Source organism: Paralichthys olivaceus, chromosome 17 (genome assembly GCF_024713975.1).
Source record: "Paralichthys olivaceus isolate ysfri-2021 chromosome 17, ASM2471397v2, whole genome shotgun sequence".
In the NCBI taxonomy this organism is placed as follows: domain Eukaryota; kingdom Metazoa; phylum Chordata; class Actinopteri; order Pleuronectiformes; family Paralichthyidae; genus Paralichthys; species Paralichthys olivaceus.
The window spans coordinates 8,022,790-8,047,257 of record NC_091109.1 but is presented as its reverse complement, the minus strand read 5'-3'; the positions used below and the strand labels follow the sequence as shown (position 1 = coordinate 8,047,257).

Genomic DNA, 24,468 nt, shown 5'->3' with positions numbered 1-24,468 from the left:
GTTAATCTGGGAAACACGCACATGGATGTCATAAAAGGATTAAGATGATATAATTCCAAGAATCTCCAGTTTATTTATAAGGCATATTTCATAAGACAACCATTGACTCATTGAGCTTCAAGATAAGAAGCAACACAACAAACACATGACATGACCAGGAAAATATAAAATGTCAGGACGTTGTATTGTCAAAATATGAACAAAACTATTAACTGCACATGAGCACACACAACAAACATGGGATAATAGGTCACAGTTCACAGTTTCTGACTTTCTTGCTTCACAAATTCTCAAGATAAATAAGATGCACGTGTACAGTGCAGTATGTGATAGTGACGGATATGCTATCCAGCGAGGTGAAGCCATAAAACAGCAGATAAAACAGATTACTTAAGATCATACCAACTTCTCAAGGGAATAACACAGAAATTGTTTGATAGTCTCAACAACAGGAGGATTTCTCCTCCTTTAGAAATAAAGTAGTGAGTTATTTATTTACGGGGCCTGGCTGATGAAACATCACCCTCAGAAAAGAGAAATATTGCCCAGAATGCATTGTTTTCAGGAGTACAGTACCATTTTAATGGCAAACAGTATGTTACTGTTAATGTCACAATTTGGATGTTTGTTTTTTTCATCAAGTGTGTGTGCATGCTTTATATATTATATGTATGTGTTCTTGTACTTATATCTTTGTGAGGATCACAAAGAACTTGTGGACCTTATGGACATTTTGACAATTGACGATGTTGTGGATACTGTTGGAGTTAGGTATTTAGGCGTTTAAGAGACTAGGGCATGCATTGTGTGTGTGTGTGTGTGTGTGTGTTTGAGCGCGCAGCACTGAACTCAACAAACTGAATCAAAATATAAGGAAAAACAAGTTGGTGGCTAATAAACTTGTATTGCACGTTATGCAATGCGTTTTCGCAGAATCCAAAGGTGCAGTAACAGGTGAGCACTTCAACTGCATCTGCAACTTATGTAAGGTCAAAATGGGCAAAATCTCATTTTGCAAGGGATGAAAACTGGATGAAAGAGAAGGAGTCCCTTCTTTTTCATCCAGTTTTCATCCCTTGCAAAATGAGATTTTGACTCTCCTTCTCTTTCATCCAGCAGGTGAGGAGTGACGGGTCAGTATGAGGCTGTTCGAGGTACAGCTCTCCACGGGAACGCGTTTCGCTGAATTGATCACTGCCATATTTCATTGGAATCTCCCCCTGGGGACAGCGTGGAGATAAGATAATCCGCCCTTTGCCAATTTCCCAACAAAGACAGCAGCTTTAAAGGGAGTGGTCTGTGCGCCTGTCGGACAGCAGTGTTTCCAGACACCTCCAAGACAACTCCAAGAGTCCTTCGTCTTTTTGTGCGCAAACATGGCCCCAGACTTTTCCAAGAACTCAGAGGAGAAGCCGGAGCCTCTCAAGGCAGAAGTAAAAGGTAAGTCGAGTTTTTTTATTTGTACTATAACGAAAAGGACTAACAGATGCACATATTTCTATTACAACACTGAAGGTTTGTTTGTTTCTTTTCGAATAGGAAGCATCCCCGATTGGTTACAAGGCACCCTGCTGCGTAATGGCCCCGGAATCTTTAGTGTGGGGGAAACCAGCTACGAGCACTGGTTCGATGGGATGGCCATCATGCACAGCTTCGCCTTTAAAGATGGTTGGTGTTGCAATTTCTTTTTTCTGTTATATTAAATAATGGAAAATCACATCAGAAACCTTGAAAGCTGTGTCTGCTTCACAGTTAATGAGCCGTGATTTTGATGTATTTTAGTGTGGAGAGAAGCCAGTTAATGCAAAAATAAGCTAAAAAGCACAAAAACAATCCTAACAATATGTTTTCTTACAGGTGAAATGACCCACAGAAGCAGATTCCTCAGAGGTGACACTTACAAAGCAAACATGGCTGCAAACAGGATAGTTGTGTCTGAAATGGGGACTATGGCCTATCCAGACCCCAGCAAGAACTTCATCTTCAAGTAAGAACACTCTCTCATTCATATCATAATCTTTATCATCTTGGTCAGATTTCATTTTCACAAACTAATATTTTTTAAGGTGTGGTGGAGCAAGCACTCACGCATTTTACTCAAGGGAAAGTACCTCAGAAACTTTTCTACTTGAGTAAAAATAATTATCAGTAATTAAGTGCTTTTCAATATATATTTAAACAGCTTAAAGTAAATGCACTTGTACTTGTACTAATGCAATGATATACTACATCATTAACTGTGCCTATTGTATATTTATTTTTAATACAAAAACATTACAGACAAGGTCGAATGTTACTTCCCCACAGTGATTGGATCAGTGGACCAGTTCCTCTCGCTTACTTTTAAAAAAGAGTGTGAATATGTAATGCAGTTCTTTGCAGAGTAAAAAATACTGATAATAGATGAAATATGTACCTGAAAATAAATCTACTTAAGTACAGTACAGATACACAAACATGTATTTAATTACAGTACTCTGTTGCATTGCCCCACTACTAGGATATACTATGTATGAGGATCGTCAGTGTCTGGTGTTGGAGAAGCCACCTGCTGTTAGCCTCCCTGTTGTGGAGCTATTTATTTATTTGTCATTGAAATGCAATTAACTCACACATTTCTGAAAGGCCCCACTGTAAAGAAATGAGGTCTTTTGTGTTGGATTCTCCCTGAATGTGGCACATTTCCTCCTTTACCTTTCAGGGCTATCACCTTCCTCAACCACACGGTGCCCGACTTCACGGACAATGGTGCAAGCAATTTCATCAAATATGGAAACGACTACTATGCCACCTCTGAAACAAACTACATTCTTAAGATCGATCCTGTGACCCTGGAGACTAAGGAAAAGGTTAAAAAAAATTGAAAAAGACCACTGTTATTGCACAATGGAGTAAAGAGCTGGTTTCAGAGCTCCTGTGTTTCTGATTCTCACAGGTGGACTACATGAAGTACCTGCCTGTAAACCTGGCTTCATCCCATCCACACTACGACAAGGAGGGCAACGCCTACAACATTGGAACTTCAATAGCGGAAAAGGGCAAGACGAAATACACTCTGTTCAAAGTCCCTGCAGTTTCAGAGAAAGGTATATAAACTTCATAACCCGCTCTACTTTGTCCTGTTCCATCTGTGCTCTCTCTTCCTATCAGCTGCACTTTGCAGAAGTAAAAAATGAAGTTTCTACTGTAAATGGTTCCTTTTTTTGAATTTGCTTGAAAAGCGAGGACTTTGGAAGATTCCTAGATGGAAATTTCTGCTCTCTATAAAGTGATGATATCAGTTTCTACATCAAAAGATATCAATCATGTCATAAACATTGTTATGATAGTTAGAACAACCCCTGTAACCCCATAGTGTGTCACATGTTTATTTACACTCAAGAACAACTGAGCGACTTTCATGAAACTTGGTAGAAGGACGCGTTGTGCATCAGGACAGAACCCATTCAGTTTCAGTGTGGATCAACATCAGGGGGTCGACGCAGGAATTTGTTTTCACTTTGTTTAAAATTGCATGTTTTCCAAACAAATATCTATGAGTTTGTGAAATTTGGTGCTTGATAGATGCATTCCATTAATTAATTTAGTTTCTTTGGTTTTTCAGACAAAGACAAGAATGCCCCTGCACTGAAGAACGTGGAAGTGGTCTGCACAGTCCCCTGCCGCTCCCTGCTTACACCGAGTTACTACCACAGCTTCGGCATGACGGAAAATTACTTCATCTTCATCGAGCAGCCATTCAAACTGGACATCCTCAAGATGGCCACGGCGTACATGAGGGGAGTCAGCTGGGCAAGCTGTCTGAAGTTCTGCCCTGAGGAAAATGTAAGGGAGCGTCGCTATCTGTTGTGTTTATTGCTAAATATGCATCATTCTTTATGGTCATACTGCTCAGTAGGGAAGCAGCTCTAGCTACCAGTGTTATGGACAAAAATAAAACCTTGGCAACATATAATTTCTTTCCAAATGATTGTTTCGTCCTCAGACTCTGATCCACCTGATAGACAGAAAGACCCGCAAAGTAGTTGAGACGAAGTACTACACTGGAGCAATGGTCGTCTACCATCACGTGAATGCTTTCGAGGATAACGGCCATGTTGTCTTTGATGTCATTGCCTACGATGATACCAGCCTTTATGACATGTTCTACCTGAGCAAGCTGAAGGAAAACGCTGGGTCACATGACGAGACCTATTCCAAACCAAGCTACAGGAGATTTGCACTTCCCATCCATTCAAACAAGGTGGGATTATAGTAATAAAAAATAAATAATAACAATAATACAGAAATTTTGCGATGATACATTTTATTTATCAACTGTTTTTTTTTTGCAGAGCATTGCAGTTGGAGAGAACATGGTGCAACTCAAATACACAACAGCCAGAGCTGTGAAGGAGAAAGAGGGCAAACTGATGTGCCAGCCAGAGGTGTTCTGTGAAGGTAAATCCAACGCCTCTCATACAGACACTTAAAGCTGTTTCTCTAACATTGTGTATATGTGACACTAATTGACTTTTCCCTAAGAATACGAAAACTCCATTTTATCTTCATCAGGTTTTGAATTACCCAGAATCAACTATGACATCAACGGACAGAGACAACGTTTTGTCTACGGCAACTGTGTGGAGGAATCTGCTCTGGCAAAAGAGGTAATGTCCCCAATCTTATCTATGAGACAATTCCAGCAATGTCTGTTGATAGAATAGACAGAGCGTCTATTTAAGTCCCAAGGAAATGCAGTGTCCAGTTTGGTGTGATTTGGACTCACGATACATTTGATATTATTAAACTTGGATAAACAGGTAACCAGCACTCTGTCGTAGCGGCGGCTGAGACTCATCAACACAAGTGAACGTCACGTTAACATTAACGTCGTTAATCTCTACCACAGCATATTCACTGTCCATTTCTGTCGAGCTTTACCGAACTTTGAATAAACAGACGAACAGCTCTTTGTGCAGCAGCGGTGGCACAGCTTCAGGGTCCTGTGGTCTGAGTCCTACAGCCAGTCTTTACTCGCCACAGATCACTTTCAGAGAGAAAGCTGCAACCAGCATCACAACAGGCCAAGTAAACAGACTGTTCCAAGTAGGCAGACATAAAACAGGCACTGCACAAATTGTTTTTAATGTGGCTATCGTAGAGCATGCCTGGTGGGAACATCCGTCTCGTGTGTTATTTGCCAAGAGAGACCAAAGTTAAAGACTCTTGAAGATCAGAGACTTAAGATTCAAGTCCTTTGTAAACAAAATGTTCTGGGCGGCATTGTTTTAGATTTAGGAAGCAAATTGCAGAACTGGGAATTAGCAGCTGGTACAACAGAAGATGGGAAACACTTTGTTCAATTGTGAATTACCTATTGTGCAATCAAAGACCAAACCCCTTCATGGCTGTGGCTGTTATACCCACATCCTTTCCATTGATCGTGATTTGACACAAATGCACCAGAAACAATGGAAAGAAGCGATAAACTTCAAAGGAAGAATTGTTTGGAAGAGAGACTCCCTCGTGTCTCAAGGTTTACTCACAGTCCACAGACGTAAGAGGAAGCTATGAAAGGAAACACACAGTTCAGACAATAAGATTCCTGCTCATTCCCACTTGACACGTGTATTGCGTAGATGGAATTGCCACCAGCGAGCACCAGGTTATAGCATAGAGATGAACTGGCATCCCTCTGACAAAAGAGATATCTGAGTCAGTGAAGTACTGAAATCATAAATCCACACAGAGACAGATTTAGTCTTAACATACATATACAACATCTACATAACACTTTTCATATGTTTTGCCCCTTATTTTGTACTGATGCCTTAAATTAACCAAACATATGGCACAAATATTTTATTATATATTATAAAATACAGATTAAATTCAGCAAAGATGGTTTTGCATAACAGTTTCTCTCTAGCTCTCACTGATGAAAAATGACCGGAATGATTAGTGCGTCCGTCACTAAAGTCTACCCACTAAATACCTGGAAAAGAGTTGATGCCAGTTCCTCAGTGTGCACAGCCAACTGACATAACTAACAATTTTATTGCACTTTTCTAAGAACAGAACTCGTAGTGGGGACAAAGTACCTCACGATCACGATGCTTATCGCAATAATATGACGGATAAGCTATTAATGTTCAGCTCAGAAAGAGAAGATTACTTTGGCCCACCTCAACCAGCCGATGAATCACACACACACACATACTTATGAAAGTGTGTCTTAATTTTTTTTTCCTCCTCCTAATCTGTTCATTTACTGCAGATCGCCAAGCTTGACACAGAAACCAAGAAAATGGTTTATTGGAAGGAAGAGAACTGCTGGCCATCAGAACCCGTGTTCATCCCCAAACCAGCCGGAGAGACAGAGGATGATGGTGAGAATGTGCGACATGTACATGTGTTACACATGCTTATACAAAGCATCAGCTGGAGTACAAATTGATTGGAACAATGGCCTAAAAACATAAGTCAATTTGATAACCTGTCCAATGTGACCCACTTTTCTTTCCATTTGCAGGTGTGGTCTTAACATCAGTTATCAACTCCAACCCAGGCCAGTCTGATTTCATCCTGATTCTAGACGGCAGGACATTCAAGGAAGTCGCTCGAGCATACGTGAGCACGGAGCTCCGCAAGGACATGCATGGATTTTTTATCCCGCAAGGAAATTAGTCATTTGGATATGGATATTTACACATAGGATGACACAGGAAAGGAACCGATTTTAATATTGAAAATATTGTGTTTTAGACAGAAGTGTGATGAGGATCACGTACTGTAGTTTCATGGATTGCCTCATCACTGTCAAATTAATTTTTTTTTATCACAGCCAAACAATTTTTTCATACTTATTCATATTTGTTGATTTTGTGTGGATCAATTTATAACATGTATATATCATTGTTTATTATGTAGCCTACATTATTCTCATTGTACTGCTATGACTGTCATTGTACAAAAACAAAACAAAAATGTGCCATGTTTTCCCAATCTTTGCCATATAAGAATAAATCAGATGTGGGGCTGTCACGGTGAGCAGTGGTGGTTATGTGTTGTTTTTACACAGCGTAGGACATTATGTCTTGTCTCAAAGCCCCCTCCATGTGATGAGGTCAGCTAACCTTAGTAATCTAAGATAGCTTAACTCACAAAAAAAGTCCATTCAGTCTGCTGCTGCTGGGTGGTTTTACATACATGACGGAGAAAGATAGCTTTTTTTTTTTTTGCAAGAAAGACAAGTTAAAGATGTGCTCAAGCTTCACTCGTGTATAGAAGCTGTGTCTTCATGAGCTTTGTAATGCGCGATTATATACTGTATTTTGGTGAAAGTAATATAAAGTACACACAAATAATTTTACAATATCAACTGCATCACAGATCCTTATTACTTACAAAGCAGATTTAACCAGTTAAGTATTTTCTATCACTTAACTTCTGACCACTAGAGGGAGGCAAAGACCAGCGTTTACTCTGTGTTAAATCAGTTTTGACACAATTATTTAATTGCACATAAAAAGTAAAAAAAAGTTGTAAATGCGCACGTTGTACAGTGAAGTCATTGACCACACAAAAACACGTCTCGCGAATGAAAATGTAACAACAATAGTAACATGACAACATGATTGTGGAGGTCACCACGACATTAACTGAACCTGACTCAATGCACAAATTATTCTTGACCTGTCAAGCACATTGTAATAAGGCATTTAAATTCATATTTAGTAATGAAATTGCAAATAAATAATGCTTCTTTAATATTACAAAATCAGATAATACCACTCGAATAACAAAATTAGAACCCATTCTTAGAGTGCATATCCACACATTTGTGAACCATCGTTACCAGAATATTATAGCATAGGTGCAACAAATAAAAAATGAATTGGCTGTTTGTACAATCCCAACAATTACAAACCCTTTAATCCAGTGGATATGACATGTAAATACACACATACAGATCTATAATAAACAGGAAGAATAATACAAAAAACACAGGTGTACTTCAGTGAAGTCAGTATTGCCATTTTTTTATATTTCCAGCAGCAAATAAATTGTCCTAACATCCATCATAACTCATCATATTAAAAAACCTCGCACACACACACATTTGGATGTGCTCAATAGATGACAGTGTATTTATATAATGTTGGTTTACCAGGACAAATCAGTATAATGATGACACATTTGTATAATAATAATAAAGATTCTGGATCCTTATAGCTTGTACTTAAGAAAATAATTACTGAGGAGATGCCATCATTCGCCAGGACACTGAGAGGGATGATTAAATATCTCTGGACATAGTCACAACCCCACATTATTCTAAAAAACACTATTCGCAACCATCTGAATAACTGATAATTAAAGAATTTTATGTTAACAGCTTACTTTATAGAAAATGTTCATAATGTGAATCATAGCAAAATGATCATTAGAAAATAATTTTCTGTTTATTTTAAAAGACCAAGAAAAAAACCTTTTCAAAATTTTTAATATATAAAAAAAATCTGAAGTGAAGTTTACTAGCCTTTGACAATGTCCCTTATAGAAGCAGACACTAGCTGTGTCCGTGAGGCCTGGTGGTGGATACAAGAAGGGATAGTTGAGATTGTGGGGTCAGTGTGTAAGAGTAGAGCAGTCAGCGGGTGAAACAGAGCACAACTTGATGAAACTTGACCACCACAACAGTGAAAGAGCAGGGAAATAATAACTCTCCTAACATGTCTTATAATCCTGTGTTTGGACCCTAGTAAGACTTGGCCCTGGTGGCTGCCCTGGGGTGCAACATAAACTCAGAAAACTTTCCCAAATTCAACAAATGGATGGAGTACGAACCCCAAAAATTATTGAGCATTGATGAGGAAAGTACGTGTGTGGGTGTGCTGATTCAATAAGGGCAGAGGATGAGAAGCTATCCCATCACTGTCCTGGGATCCCTGGAAGCGTTTTAGTCTCACTAATGCTGATTAGTGAGACTAAAAGTGTTGACTCAAAGCAAGACGAAACTCAAATTCATCAGAAACCTTTGATCCTGCGCCCAAATTCTTGAATGGCCCTTCTCTCCTTCCCCCTCCGAGCTTCTCTCAGATAAACATAGCTGCTTCTGGTTGTCCAAAATCATGATGTGTTCACCGTGCATCAGATTTGATCCTGTATCAACTACCTGAGAGCAGAGACAGTGTCAGTGAGGAAAGAATGCTTTTAAGGAAATGGGAACATCCTGGAGCGCAGGAAGGATACAGAATTGAGATTAGCACGGTGATGTCATCCTGATGGTGTGACGGTGCCAGCGGAGGATTTTGCGTTGTGTCTTTGTAGTCATGGTGCCAGTCAGAGGCCGAGCTTCCAGGGATCAGGCAGAGAACAGTGAGTGTGACTTTCCTGAGTCCATAAACGGCCATTCAGTCGCCCTCACCTTGACACTCCTCCTTCTTGGTGGGAGAGTCCTGGCTTTTCTCAGCGTCTTCTCCTTCTCCTGACCAACGGAGAGAAAGACAGACGGAGAGAATCAGACAGATGAGTGAGTTTCATGCATAAGTTAAGACTTTGGAGAGAGACAGTGACGTGAATGAGTCTTTTGATATTTGATAATATCGTGAATCTTCACGATATTATCAAATATCAAAAGACAGTATAAACAGGAAATGCTACATGTGTGAGAAGTCATGATAACATTTTGCTATTATGACCAGTGATGTTTCTCACCTGGTTTGTTGATGTTAAGCTGTGCTAGACTCTCTGACAGGCCGCTGGGTCCCTGCTCTCCAGGGCCTGCTGGGATTTCATGGATGGCGTTCCTGCGTCCGGACCGTCGAGAGGCAATGAAGTCCTCAAAGGTCGCCTCGACATCACTCATCGCTGAAAGACCTCACCATAGCAGGACCTGAAACACACAGTAGGACCAACTTGAGTAACACACAAACAAACATCCATCCATTACTGTACATGCTTATCCTGTGAAGGTCACAAGTCAGCTGGAGCCAATAAACACTGACCTTTACGTCTTTGGACTGTGCAGGGAAGCACCAGGCAACAGCGCGGACCACTGCACCTCTGTGACTCCCACAAAGGAGCGTTTGAAAACAAATGAGGGGGTCAGAGCTATTGAATCCTTTGAATCAAAGCCTAAACATACTGCATTCCCTGATTTTTATCAAATTCTAGTTTTTATGATTGATTGTTTTAGTGTTTTCTTACTTAAGAGTTAAAAAATTTTGAAGTGACGACTAACATAACTAATTTATGCATTTTGTCCTGCAAAAACTTGAACGCATTAGCAGTTTTTGCTGACACAGAGTAACAAAAAAGGATTCAAAAATAAATAAAGCTTATGTATTTTTAACATTAACAAATAATAAGCAAAATAATCAAGTGTGAACAACAAAATCGTGGTGACCCACTCACCCTCTCTCCGCACTAAGGTGAGCTGGTGCTTATGTTCACTATAGTCATCACGAGACCCAATGTTACCAATCAATGTAACAGTAATGATAAATCCAATATAAAAACCGTAACAAATAACAATACCAGACAATAAAAAAATCTAAAAACATTATATCACATTATTATTACAGTGTCACGGCAAGCCCGTGCTAGAATACAACTACTTCCGGGTGGGATTTCAAAATAAAACAACTATTTTTTTTAAAACGTGCCTTAAATGAACTCTTTACATATATTTTTTTTCCATCCATGCAATTTCAACTTCATATATGTGCAATACAGTTTGACTGTACATGTTCTGTTCATGTTGAACATATTACCTATTGATTACTTGTACTGAGTGTGTACTTTCACTATTCCCCCTTTGCTGCTGTAACATGGCAATTTTCAAAGGATTATCTTATGTATTAAAAATGCTGAACATCAACTAAAAGTGCACTCACAGGGATAATTGTGGCACAAAGGAGAACAGGACTGAAATCAAATGTCATCCCACTTGGACTAAGCCCTGAACATGGTGGGAGCTGTTGCCACACAGATTTAGGTTAAACCCCTCGGCTGCTGACATTCTAATGGTCTGGATCAATCTGCCCTTCAGCACTGAGTATGTCCCGGCCTCCCTGCCCCAATTCCACCACCTAAAATCTGTCATCTCTGAGATTTCCTTTTTCTTTTTATTAACTCTATCTATTCTTCTGAGAGTGTCGAGTCAGTGATCTCAGCCCCCACATCCATTTGTGGCTATTTCCAGAGTCGTGACTGACTGACCGAGGCTATTTTTAGACTTCGCTATTCCACTCAGCTGTCATCCTAAAAAATGGTGTCAAAAGGAGCGAGATCCGACAGATGTTGTCTCCGTACCATTGGCAACATCGGGGGGAGCACTCAGACGAGACGACAGAGAATTAGTGTGTCCTCTCAAACACTGATGCTGAGTCAGAAAATCCTGGATTTTGAAAAATGATATGAAGGTCTGCATTTAGTGCAGAGAAGTCAGTATAAGTAGTCCAGTTGAAGAAAGTACTGTACTCTGAGCACCAAATACATTCAGTTAACAGTTGTTTTGTGTATTTTTATTACAGTCAACTTATCAACACATGTATATCTAATAGTGACTGATTATTTACTATCATTATTCATTTTGTTCCTTTTCAAATGGAGGTAAACAAAGATATTTATTGAGACTGAAGATGGGTTTTTTATTTGTAGTTATAAGTGAGGTATTCGTGGGATTGTGCTTGCTTTGCTCGTATTCTGTGAAATATGAATCGACACTTTAAATTATTCGGCCACACTGTGGCACAGTAGAACATAGCAGTGTGTGTGTCTATGATTGTGTATAATGAATACAACAATATATCTAATATATCAAAGCACGTGAACAGTGCGTCCATCCAGTCAGCGACTGCTGATAGCACCTTTTCTATTAGTAATGAATGCAGCTTAGATTGTGTTTTGTGATTTGAACTTCAGGGCCACTGTAGTGCTCTGCCCTCTTTGTTACTGAGTAATAATGAAAGTAATCAAATCTTGGCTGCTCCTGCTCTGCAACCATTTGATTTGTCCTGCTGCCAAACACAAAGAGAGTATGGTAAGTGATGAGGGCAGTGCAGGAATAGTCAGGCGGCCTGGGCCTGATGCCCACATCTCTCAATCTGTCTATATCTGTCACACACACACACACACACACTGAATCACTATGCTCTCGCACTCCTCATGCTATTCATAATTAAAGTACCAGTACCTCAACAACTTGGGGTATTTCTACAACATCACATTAAATCTATTCAGTCTCATTAAATACCCTGAGCTGACTCCAGTCTCTAGAAAACCTTTGTTCAAATCTGAACTAAATAATTGACGTATTTCCAACACATTAAGAGGTTAAAGTGGAGGAGCAGCTGACCATCAGATACATTCGTGCGCGGCCATAAATCACTGACATTGTTGACACTGCAGAGATTTACCCAAACTGATGTTAATCCCAATATCTATCATTCTGTCACATCACAAAGACACAGAGTTCAGTGAACGCAGCCTGCACGCACACCAACGTCACACATGCAGTCATGCACGCGGGCAAACGCGCACTGTCCTCCTATAATTACTATAATTATTGTTGTTATTAGTATCAGTACCTGTTTGGAGTGGGGGGCGTCCCAATATGTGCAGGGGCTCGATCACATCAGCCTGTGCAGCTCTTCAGCCGACTCACATCAAGCCACTGCTAGAATACTTCAACTTCCGGATACGATTTCAAAATAAAACCTTTATAGACTATATTATATTATATTTTAATTTTATTATAATTTTGTTTTATCCATTCAATTTCAGTTACATTTATGTGCAATACAATTGTATACCGTACATACTACTTACTTATTGTTAACTTGTACTGAGTGTGTACTTTCTCTACCCCCCCTTTGCTGCTGTAATATGGCAAATGTAAAAGTATTATCTGATCTGAAAGTGGGTTGTGTATTATTGTGTATTATTATTCATCCAAATAATCACATAAGAGAAACACTGGCACTTCAATTTACAATAAAAGCTAAAAGGTCATCTGCCAGCACAAGACAGGACCCTTACTGTTCGGTGTGTTTGTGTGTGTGTGTTTGTGTGTGTGTGTGTGTGTGTGTGTGTGTGAGAGAGAGTGAGAGAGAGAACAGTGATCTCGTTGTCGGGAATGCACACAGGCCACAGAACCATCACATTTGCTGTGGTCTCATAGCATCTGGATGTGAATTGCTCCATTCAGTTGGCACATGTGCTCAATATGCTGAACTGGGAACTTCCCGAGTGGTTGAGCTCACAGAGGAAACAACGATACTACTTGATCGTGTGGAAAAAAAGCTTGTAAAGCTTTTTATATCATTATTAAAATAAATGAATTCATATTTTTTAATGTATATTTTCAATGTGATCTTCTTTCATTTCCCTGTAAATATCACCAGATATAACTTAATTATTTCTGGAGCAAAACTACAAATGATTAAACTAATCATCTTCATCACTTGAAAAAAGGCAAGATGCTTAAATGGGAATAATATTGAGAAATCCCCTCCCAGGCTCCACCTGCTGCTCAAACTACACACTGCATTAATACACACCAATCAAATCCTCGGATGTTGGGAGGTGAAGCTGCATTTCCAAGCAGGCGTTGCTCTTGGTTACCAAAGATGAGTGATGTCAAGATGGTTCATTTTCAGTCCTGGCCTTAGATGGTGCATTCATGTGCCCCATAGCTGTTCCAACTTTGTTGCGCTCATGTGGTTTGACGTGAACGTTGCCTTGAGTTGGAGCAACAACTTGGAAACTGTGAAATGAGTTACTGATGTCATGACTTATTCACCATTTAATATGATTTTACAATCAGCTCTAAACAGTAGCTGTTAATGTGAGCTGCAGACGTTACACTTTTGTCCAAACTTCATTTCCATCTCTCACGAGCAGTCGAGCACCCAAGAGCCCGGTCACACACGTTTCAGTGTTCATTTCCAATCAGTGTGAGGGAGGAGGCAAGTAAAACATTTACTTCCTGTGTCAAATCGCAGCATGGATTCGCATCGCACACTGTGGCTCTACGCCACTTTTTAATAATACAAACATTTTTATGATTGACAGTGATTAATGTGCATTTGTTTGAAATTAAATGAGCCTTTAACTCGTGATCCCTTTTCATTGTGTGGTGTCTGAAATGCCGTGTGTTGTGTTCTCTTTGAAGGAAGTTGATCTATGGGTCTGAAGCCCATAGGTCCTGAGGATTCGGAGGCCCATAAGTTTAGGCTTTCAGAGGAAAATCGAACGTATACGTTAGGGCATTAGATCACGGCTCTAACGGTCACTCTAAATTTGAGCTGGTACCTTTCCCTCCCTGTTACCTGACAGATCAGGAGGGCTGGAGGAAAGCCAGATGTGTTTTCTTTAGGTTTACGACGACAACTCTCCTATATAAACAGGCAGTTAAATCTGTTAGGCAGCAGAGATTCACATTGGCCCCGGATCTCTCTCTCCAGGCAGACTGCAGTGCTTGTATTGATGCTGAACTTTTTGTAATAAACCTTTTATACAATCAAGACGGTGTCATCGGAGATTTCTTCATCATCTTCACATCATCACTACCCCAATATACAACAATTGCTCTTCGTTATTATGCAAATATTAGAAAGAGGTGAGAACGTGATGTTTCAACACAATACATTTTGCTACGGCGTAGGTACGGCATCGACGTGACGCAGAAGCATAAACTAGGCTTAAGGGCGGCCATATTGTTTCCAGATTCCGATGTCAAACCGAAGTCTGAACTCTAACCTCACAATTCGGAAAATGGGACCTTCTGAGGAGCGTGTGAATATACAGAGCTACTGCTTGGAGTTGATTGAGAAATGATTGTTTGATACATAAGCGAGGACATCAGCAACTTGGCAACTCCGTGCCAATATTTTCTTTCCAAATTGTAGAGAAAACTTGAACTTGCACAGACATGAATTTTCCCTTTAGGAAATTAATTGCTGCATGAATGCAGCTAATGTTTAGAGCAACTTTTGGAGAGTTGCTGCTCTGGCTTGATGTTGCGTTCACGAGAATTTTCCCAGTCAGTGACTCAAATTTTCCGACACCATGGTTAAAACAAAAACATATGATTACACAACACCACGAATACACCATTACTTGAATCACTGACACAAAAAACCAGGCGACAAAAATAACCTTGTCTGTATTTCATGTAATCAGTGGACACAGATAAAGAGGTCACAACACGAGTTAGAGTGTGTGAGCGAACCAGGAAGTGCCTAGGAGGGAGTCCTCTTGCTCCTTCCTTCCGGTCCGTAACAACGGCAGAGAAAATAACAAAATGATGGAGGAGCAGGAAGGTGAGAGGAGGCGATGTTCTGGTTGATTTGAAGCTGTTTGGAGATAAACTCGTGGTTACAACCGCTCAGAATGCATCTCCTCAATAACAGCGACTTATAAATGCTATTTATATATATATATATATATATATTACACCTTAAATTGAACGGTAACCTCTGGAGCAGGGTTTAGCTGTTGTCATGCTAGGTATCGCCTCAGCTAACGGCTCTCTCTGTGTGTGGATGTGATCCTGATATTAGCCACAGTAGCTGCCCCCAGCGTTAGCATAACGCTAACCAATGAACTGTCAAATGAATGAAACCGGATGCTAATGTTGCTGAAGAGTGTGCCCCGTCATACTGACGGGCATTTATATCATTCTGTATACATGTGTGTATATACACTATGCTGAAGAATCGGTTACCATAGCTACAATCTGACTGTTGTGTTTGTTTTTAGCATTTGGACCTAGTTGGTGGAATCACACTTCAAATGTTGCTTGTGTCATCAGAAACTCAATGGTTTCCTGCACATTATCATTTCATGGGTGCACACATTTATTTATTCATTTATTTACTTGCAGACGTTGAAGTCCCCCAGGATCTGGCTGAGTGCAACACCTGCAAAAGATCATTCAACCCTAAAGTGCTGGTAAAAGAAACCAAAAGCCACAACAATCATCTCCCTGTCATCGTGTCTGCAGTGCAGGGTTTTTTGGAGAATAATAATGTGACATCGAAATAATGTTGTCTTCGATTCAAAATCTGTGATCGTGCTGAGGTGGCTGTGGTCACAGTGTTTTCCTCAGTGATCATCAGCCAACAGGATATGAGGTATTGGGAAAATACTGCCTCCTTGGCTACCACCCAAACAGCCTGCTGGGCCCAGCACAGAGCTCTTTGGGAGGTGGATGAAAGTGTTTACACTGCAGGGAAACTATTTGGTAAAAGCACATGTTTCATATTTTATTGAACATCGTTGGGGAAACACAGATAAGGACCTGCTATTGTGCAAAAACGTGTGTCTTTACTTAAAAAGTAAAAAAAAAGCCCAGCACAACTTGGACTTTTCCAACACCACCCCCTTAGAGTGGTATGTTCCCCCCCAACTAAATAAACCAGCATTGATCAGCATGGAAATAATCATAGTGTAGGCTGGTTAGTACTGGTTTAGCTGGTGGCCCATCATAGCTGTTTTGGTGTACTTGCTCATGAGGCTAGTCACCAGTATCCCAACACTAGAATGTCTTGGTGGTCACCAGGACCCATCAGCATGCCATGTTTACGTATTTATCACCTGTAAAGGTTCAGTGTGAAAACATGAAGGAGAAACTGTGATAGCCTTCAGTTGTCCTACAAACTCAAAAGGTGTTTATTTTGTCCTGTCTGGGCTACTGTAAAAAACATGGGGGCCTCCATAGAGAGGACACTCTACTTGTAAATATAAAGTATTTCAATATAAAGGGCCCATTCTTGGGTAAGGAAAACAACAATTACTACAATTCAGATAAAACACACTAGTGAAAACATAACTAGGATTATTTTATGTTTAATTTCTGCCTTTCACCTCAACCTTACACACTGGACCTTTAAAGACTGTTGTTGCTCCCTCTCATGCTGGTCACGCCCGGTCCTGCTAATTGGACTCAGTTCTGTGCCCATAGACTGATATTTGGTGTATTGACAGTCATTTGATTTGAGGCCTGTGCACTTAATCTGTCACATAATCTTCATTTTAAAGTCATCCTGTCAGTGTCTGCTGATAATCACACGTAGGTGATTTGCCTGCTCTATGTTGACAGTAATTCCATGTATTTAATATAACTTTAGTGTGGGCGTCATTGTGGTATAAAGGTTCCACCTTGTGGCAGTACTGTGCGTAGCTCTTGCTCAATCCAGGCACCAACTTCTCACTCAGCGTGGTTGAGTGTAAGGTTTTTAGAGTTTTCCTTACTTTGTTTTCATTCCTCCCCTTTCAGACCACAACCACCAATAACGACACTCATATAACTTATTATGAGTGATTATCTACTTGTTGAAGATGATGCATACATTATTATTCCCACCACTTAATTCCATTTTACCAAAACTTAACCACATTAATGTGACATTGATTTAACCACATCAGAGATACAATGATTATTATTATTATTACTTTTTCTCCCACCACAGGAGAAACATGCTAAAATCTGCCAAAAGTCAGCGGCCAAAAGAAGGAAGGTTTTTGACTCCAGTAGACAGAGAGCGGAAGGCACAGACATCCCGGTACTCAAACCTATCAAACCAAAGGTAAGGCTAACCTAAGATTGGAATCTAACTCCAACTCCAAGAGAGTTCAGTTTGATTCTCAATGGGAGAGCAAACATATATGGAGGTTACACACAGAAATTACACACAATATTTAGGGAGATGTGACCAGTCAAAGTCATAGAGTCCCCTCTGCCAAAAGGTTCAAAATCCATCAGCTCTTATCTCCCTTAATTAGGATCGGAGACATTTGGTTCCATAGATTTCTCATTTTCCATTAAGATCGTGATGATTTTACTTGGAATCACCCCATTGATCATCTCTCAAGATGTTCACACAATAATCTGGAAATAATCTGAAAGTTCGGTGAGTTAGATGTAAAATATCAGCATGCAACATTTCTAGGCCAGTAGATCAAATTCAAGCAAATTCTGCAGCTTCCACTTGAGACATTCAGTGTTTTGTGTTGGCAGATTATTTTCAAATGTAAACCACTTTCAATTGTATTTCAGTCACAAAGTACTTCTGCTACTGGGAAAGTAAGTTGATTTGCCTTTTTTTAATTGTCTATTCTTTCTGTATACATTGCAGCAACACAATTAATCAGGAGCCTCACCATATCTGGTTTTAGAAATAGTTTGCTTTTGTGGTGATAGTCATTTTACAAAGAAAAATCACTTTCCTAACTACATTATTTGACTTCCTGTAACGTTGTTTTATTTCTTTATTTCACTTTTCCTGCCTCAACTCTATCTGTGTTTAAACTTCACTGTTATAACTCTGAGTCATAGGCTCATGTTACTTTTTGACAACAGTATACTCACTCTTTTAGCTTGAATAACAGTTGTTCTCTGTCTTGTGGCATGACTAAAACACATACTTCTGTTTTTTGTATGAAAGTCCTCAACAAGGCGTGAAAATAACAAACGTGTTGATTCAGTCGTCAGGCTGTGAAATTAAAAACAAACGTGTCGCATCATGCTTGTCAGACAAGAAGAAATCATTCAACTATTAATAAAAATGGACATTTAAAGAAGGAAACAAAGTGAACTAATGCTAAGAGTAGTAGTCGGTTATTGAGAGCAGCTTTTGATAAACATGACTCACAAATAAGAGGAAATAGAAGGGTACTCAGATTTTACCGGAAAGCAATATTTCTTACTGCACAGTAACTAAATAAAGATCACCCCTAAATATATAAATGACAAAGTATTCTCAAACCTAAATCATAATCCAGATCCTCACCAAATTTCACCAGTTCATAGATATTAGCACTCTACACATGGCTGATGGTTCAAGTCATGACGTCAGAATGACAGGTCAGTTGTAAACATCATCTCTGTGTTACCTCCCACCAGGCAGAGCCCCCCAAGAAGCCGTCCAACTGGCGTAGGAAGCATGAGGACTTCATTGCTACTATTCGGGCCGCCAAGACGCTTACTCAGGTCATGAAGGACGGGGGGCCATTACCCCCACCTCCTCCTCCTACATATGACCCAGGTAACCTCTAACGTAGCTCTATGGTGAGAATTACGCTGAGTAATTTCTTTAATGATCATCTGTTAAGAACTACAAGTGTGATGATAACTTTGATTACAATCAGGAATCAGGAAATAATAATAATAAATAATGGTCACAGCAGTAGGAGGAAGATCTGTAATTCTTTAAAGATAATAATATTTAAAGAATTACAAATTGCCTGGAAATGAGGGAATTGTACCATTTTTAGAGTTTACACTTGCAAATGAAAACCAATTCATGTTTATAGCAGATGATTTATAGTAGGTGCTGTCACTGGTGTATTTTCTCACCTTCCACAGACTACGTTCAATGCCCTTACTGTCAGCGGAGGTTCAACGAGGGTGCGGCCGACAGACACATCAAGTTCTGCCAGGAAAAGGCCGCCTGTAATCCCAACAAGAGCAAGCTAGGAGAGGCCAAGAAGACTCCTGGCCGTACACAGGTAATCACACACGCAGCAGTGGCAGTTGTGTGTGCACACAGAAATACTGCCCATGTGTCTCTGCTGGTCCATCTCGATCTAATCCAACATTAGTGGCAGTTGTGTGAATTTTCCCATTTGAGAAGGAAATTCTTCAAATTTTCCTGCCACCACATGAGACCACTATTTATCCATAACAAGCCCTTGATACTTAGCAACTGTTATGATGCAGCACAGGCCGCCTATAAACAGCAGGGACCTAATGACTTTGGTCAAGACATCTGCTTTTCTCATTATCGTGAGTTGCTTAGACATTGAGCAGTCTGTCAGTTGCATTGTGCTGCTGTGGAATTATGTATTATGTATCTATGAAGTGTATTATTTCCGCGTCTTCAGGGAGTGTGACTACATTGATGCTTTGTATAGTGAACGTATTTATTCAGCGTTGCCTCTTCTGTCTTCAGTACAAGCCTCCAACTCCTGTAAAGAAGACCAACTCTACATCAACCATCCCCTCAGCCTCTACTCGTTTACCCCAGAGATCAGCTCTTGGACAGCCCACTGGTAAGAGTGGTCATGTTTTTTCATTAGCCAGACTCTGTATTACACTCTGGAGTTCTTCACGGGTCCAGAAATTGGTGCTTGAAACCAAAAAGCCCTGAAAATCTTGTACCCAAACCTGACCCGGACCCGTCTATCATTTGAAAGCTGGAACTCGGACACTGGACACACTGACCCGATTAGCAACTATTTCACATCCGATTGCTTTGATAGGTTGATGTTAATTCACAATGTGTTTTGCTCTGTCACTATTGTCTCCCACCTCCTCTGTAGGAATCCCTGCTGGTAAGGTCTCCTCTGCAGGTTTGGTGAAGACAAATCCCACTGGCATCACAAGCCCTCCATCAGGGTCAGTGTACATTTGTACCTGTGCTTACAACCTACATTATTTTTGTTGTGTGTCTTTCTTTAAATCACTGTAGCTCAGAAGTAAAAATACCTCATGATTTTAAAATAACATTGCATCCTTATGCTGTTTATTCTGTATTTTATATTAAATATGTTCACTTTTTTGTGTTGATATGAACTTTTCGTGATATTTACAATACATCATCCTGAAAGCTCTGTAAAATTTGACAACATCCTGCTTGGTTTGCATTTCAAACTTCCCTGCCTCTCTTCTCTTTTATTCTTATTCACGATTCCTCTGTTAGAGCGGGAACAAAGCAACGAGCAGCAAGTTCGTACGGCTCCGTGAGGAACATTCAGGCCAAAGTAGGACTCAACAAGAAGAAAGTAGACAACAATATATCCAGGTAAGAAAGAAAGAAAGAGAAACATCCATGCTGTCCTACTAATCTCTAATGGCCTCTTGTGGTTAAGGTGGTGTGTTGCATACAGCACGGGAGTCTAATCTGCTTCCAGTCAGTAACTTGGGTTATATAAACTCTCTACATAGATACATTAAGAATTGCAATTAAATAAAGTTGTACTGTCAACTGATTTTCATCTAGTTTTTAAGGTTTCTTTTGTGATGCATGTTCTGACAGAATAAACAAAGGAATCTTTACAGCCTGTAGTTAAAGTCTATAAATCTAAGCCACACAGCTCCAGGCTCTGATTTCCAAGGTAATGCTCATGTAATACAATTATACAAGTGATATTCGCCTATATATTGTTATTACAATAATAAAACATTTGTCTTATTCACTGAAAATTATTTAAAGCTTTATTTTTGTTTGTATGTTTTATTACCATCTTATTCACATTGAATCAAATATGGTCATAATAAATGTTGCAGTTGTTTTAGACTGTTGGAAAATCCCTACTTTATTAATATAATCTGTGAGCACTAACAACCATTATCTGCAGCTCTAAAAATATAACACTTATCAGTACATAGATTCTAACCCTGCTGCCTGGTTCCTCTTTGTCAGGAAAGATGTCGATGATGGGAACGAAGTTGACAACAGCGGACTCAAGAGCAAGTTCTGTCACGCTTGTGGGACCAAGTACCCTGTCGAATCTGCCAAATTCTGCTGCGAGTGTGGGATCAGGAGGATGTGTATTTAAACAGAGGGAAGAAAAGACACACACCTGTACTCAAGATGGTTTCGGAGAGTTTCATGAGTTGCACATCTGTCAGTTAGGCTGGAGATATACTTGCGGTTAAGACACACACTGTTAGCGATGACAACCAGCTGCTTCGTTAACGTAGTTGTTCACGTACTGTTGTGCTGTTGCCAGAGGGCCCATGATGGAGAAATCAGATGTTAATGTTAACATGCGTACAGGTTGCTTTAATTTCTGAGGACTTGCACAACCAACGCTCCAAATGGACGCAGGATCCACCAGGCAGCCATCATACACACACATACACGTAGTTAACAGCAAGTGTTTCTCCGGCCTTAGGTTTTGTTTCAAAGTAGTGAGGTTGCGCTGGGTTTTCTTTCTTTCTTTATTAAGAAGTAGGATCATTACTCGTACAGTACTGCTGAACAGTGCAAATTCTGCCATAAACATTTTCATAACTAAGCTGTTCAACTCTCTAGCTGATATTAGTGAAACAGGAACAACTCGCAGAGCTCATTGCTCGTAATGAGACATTTTCTTACTGCTGGATTCACCCACCATGACGCTGCTGTTCCCACCAGTTTATAAACTTAATTGGTGTGAAACTGGAGATGATGGAAGGATTAATAATTTGTAATAACAAGGAAAAAAAAATCCTCCATGATTGTTTTGGTCATGGGAAGTTATGTGAGTTATTTGAAACTCCTAATTTTATTGTCACCTGGACAGTAATTAGGAGGACCCTGTAGAGCTGAGTCAGGATCAGCAGTTAAGCCATGCATCCTAAGAGAAAGTAGAGGAGAGAAGAGTGAGAGTGTATCTACAAGCTGAGAGGTGGGTTGTAATATGTGAAAAAGAAGGCGGAGGGAAAAGTGCAGGACACATCGTTAGAGGTGGGTGTGATTGTATCCCCGTATCTGCAACCGTGATTTGAAAAAAATCCCCCATCTGCCTCTGCTCCCTTACAAACACTATGTTACTATTGACGTGCAATATGATTGACTACTGAAGAAAATGGCTTGTTTCTCTAAAGGAAAAGTTCTTGGAAAATTTGGGATATCGCAGTCCAAAAAAAACCCGTCAGCTTTACCAACACGTTCTAGACAAATGTAGCATTTCCCGCTCATTTCATACAATGAAATTAGCTATTTATTTTCACCAAATGAAAAGTGGCAGCATGTTTTGTTTATCTTCTGCAGAATTAAAATGTGGTTTTATTTGAATTTGTATGAAATCTAAATGCTCCTGGGTTTGTTGCAGTTTTTCTTTTTCCTCAAAACTGTCTTTAGTCAATCTTTAGTCAGCTCAAGTCGGACCAAGAGTACAGTAACATTTGAAATGCTCTGTGTGGATATGGTTGATCTCTCTGCTTGACAAAACCAACACTTTATGATCACACAGTTCTTTTAGTGGGACGAGAAAAGGTGCATATTTCATGATCATTAACCGCAAACTTCATATCAGTCGTAGTTCTAATAATCTGTAAAAAAAAAAAAAATTAAGGCATTTAATTCAACTTTCACAAAGAAAAAACACTACATTTATGGTACTTGACAGGAAATATTTAAACAGACTGGTCAGTTGTGTTTTCCTGTACTTATGACAGCACTTATTCGCCTGGATACAGTTGTGCACTTAATGCCATGTACTGTATGTTCACCATTAATAAACATCAATGAAGACGTCTCTGACCGAGTTGTGAGAGTGTTTGTTGAAGGGAGAGGAAGCAGAAAACATTTTGGTGCTGTAAATAACATAGATCAGGGTTTTTGGATGGAAGTGAAACAAATATTACATCAGTTATCAAAAGGAGATCACACAGACCAGCTTCAATGTGTGTGAGTTGCAAAGAGAGATATGGTAGTTTTGGATAATTTTCCCAGGGTCAGAAATAATAATGAATAAAAAGTGACACAGGAAACTTGAAATGGTGGTTTCGCTATCCATTGAAAAAATGTCCACAAATATGTTTTCAATCATTCAGGGTGAGTTGAACTTTGTGATTTCCACATCGCATTACTGACACGGCCGAGTTTGATGATTTGCCCAGCAACCCAAGGCTTTCAAAAATGCCTTCCAGCAGCATAATAATAATCTTTACAAAGACAATAGGTCTCTAGCAACATCACTGCTTTATTTAGTGTAATGTAAGTGTTATGTCTTACAGCAATATTACACCATCTTTGCTTAATTATTGGTTGTCTATTAGATCAAATAACAAACGGTCGCACAATCATCTGAAAATAAACAAGAACTAATACTAAAGTGGAGAAAGGCGGGACTCTTAATTCCAAACCTTTGTCAGAGGAGTGGCTTCCAGTCTCAGACTTAGTGACCAATATATGTTGAGCATTTTAAGTGCGACACGTGAGCCTTTGCATTGTTTTAGATATAAATATATTTGGAATGTATCATATATCTTATTATTTGCTGTATGTGCTGAAAAAACAAACCTTTTACAAACAGATATTAGCTAAATGATAATGCGTTATGCATGATCCCTGACAGGAAGTGGAAATATTGACAAAGGCTGTATGCAGATATTTTTACACACACAAACAAATATATATGTACACATGTAACACAAAATATGTGGCAGTTGAGCATTTTGGCGACTGCAGTACATTCATGGTAAATGTTTATGTACTTAGGCACCATGTATCGAAACACTGACCCAATAACAGTCAGGCTGTGAACTGAACTGATACATCTGTTGCGGAATGTGTTAAATCAACACAATGATATCCGAGTAGAGAGCATCAATGAAGCAGCCTTGAACAACTCCTGTGTCCACAAAACAGAGCATACAGAGATTTAGATAAAAGAGATATCAAAAGATGTGCCAGGGCAAGTTACTCTAATCCTAAGTGAAAGCAAAACTGTATTCAAGCACCTTAATGGTCCCTGGTCACA

General features: G+C 39.6%; 4 protein-coding genes across 8 annotated transcripts in view; 3 read left to right on the top strand and 1 right to left on the bottom strand.

Annotated features, from left to right (window-relative positions):
* The window catches only part of ctnnd2a (catenin (cadherin-associated protein), delta 2a), a 282,204-nt gene that overhangs the window by 24,767 nt on the left and 232,969 nt on the right, over positions 1 to 24,468 (top strand). The window lies entirely within an intron of this gene.
* bco1 (beta-carotene oxygenase 1) lies at positions 877 to 7,035 on the top strand. 2 transcript variants are annotated; one of them, XM_020087426.2, is made up of 12 exons: positions 877 to 954; positions 1,120 to 1,440; positions 1,540 to 1,668; positions 1,858 to 1,987; positions 2,702 to 2,849; positions 2,936 to 3,086; positions 3,605 to 3,825; positions 3,986 to 4,243; positions 4,335 to 4,440; positions 4,555 to 4,649; positions 6,260 to 6,371; positions 6,515 to 7,035. In XM_020087426.2, exons 2-12 carry the CDS (start codon positions 1,377 to 1,379, stop codon positions 6,667 to 6,669), a joined length of 1,569 nt encoding a protein of 522 aa, XP_019942985.1. In that variant the 5' UTR covers positions 877 to 954; positions 1,120 to 1,376; the 3' UTR covers positions 6,670 to 7,035. The 2 variants fall into 2 exon arrangements, with proteins under 2 accessions (XP_019942985.1, XP_069368943.1); XM_069512842.1 differs by lacking the exon at positions 877 to 954 and adding an exon at positions 961 to 984.
* On the bottom strand, positions 9,051 to 12,679 carry pkia (cAMP-dependent protein kinase inhibitor alpha). Of its 2 annotated transcripts, XM_069512850.1 has the most exons (4): positions 12,579 to 12,632; positions 9,993 to 10,050; positions 9,703 to 9,880; positions 9,261 to 9,472 (listed from the first exon to the last, which is right to left on the bottom strand). In XM_069512850.1, the coding sequence occupies exons 3-4, from the start codon at positions 9,851 to 9,853 to the stop codon at positions 9,399 to 9,401; spliced, it is 225 nt and encodes a 74-aa protein (XP_069368951.1). In that variant the 5' UTR covers positions 9,854 to 9,880; positions 9,993 to 10,050; positions 12,579 to 12,632; the 3' UTR covers positions 9,261 to 9,398. The 2 variants fall into 2 exon arrangements, with proteins under 2 accessions (XP_019942987.1, XP_069368951.1); XM_020087428.2 differs by lacking the exon at positions 9,993 to 10,050 and having other exon boundaries at positions 9,051 to 9,472; positions 12,579 to 12,679.
* On the top strand, positions 15,218 to 23,241 carry zc2hc1a (zinc finger, C2HC-type containing 1A). Of its 3 annotated transcripts, none has more exons than XM_069512845.1 (10): positions 15,218 to 15,314; positions 15,878 to 15,945; positions 17,466 to 17,582; positions 18,053 to 18,079; positions 18,899 to 19,040; positions 19,361 to 19,503; positions 19,947 to 20,046; positions 20,317 to 20,392; positions 20,697 to 20,798; positions 21,425 to 23,241. In XM_069512845.1, exons 1-10 carry the CDS (start codon positions 15,296 to 15,298, stop codon positions 21,432 to 21,434), a joined length of 804 nt encoding a protein of 267 aa, XP_069368946.1. In that variant the 5' UTR covers positions 15,218 to 15,295; the 3' UTR covers positions 21,435 to 23,241. The 3 variants fall into 3 exon arrangements, with proteins under 3 accessions (XP_069368946.1, XP_069368945.1, XP_069368944.1); XM_069512843.1 differs by having other exon boundaries at positions 15,221 to 15,314; positions 21,420 to 23,241; XM_069512844.1 differs by lacking the exon at positions 18,053 to 18,079 and having other exon boundaries at positions 15,219 to 15,314; positions 21,420 to 23,241.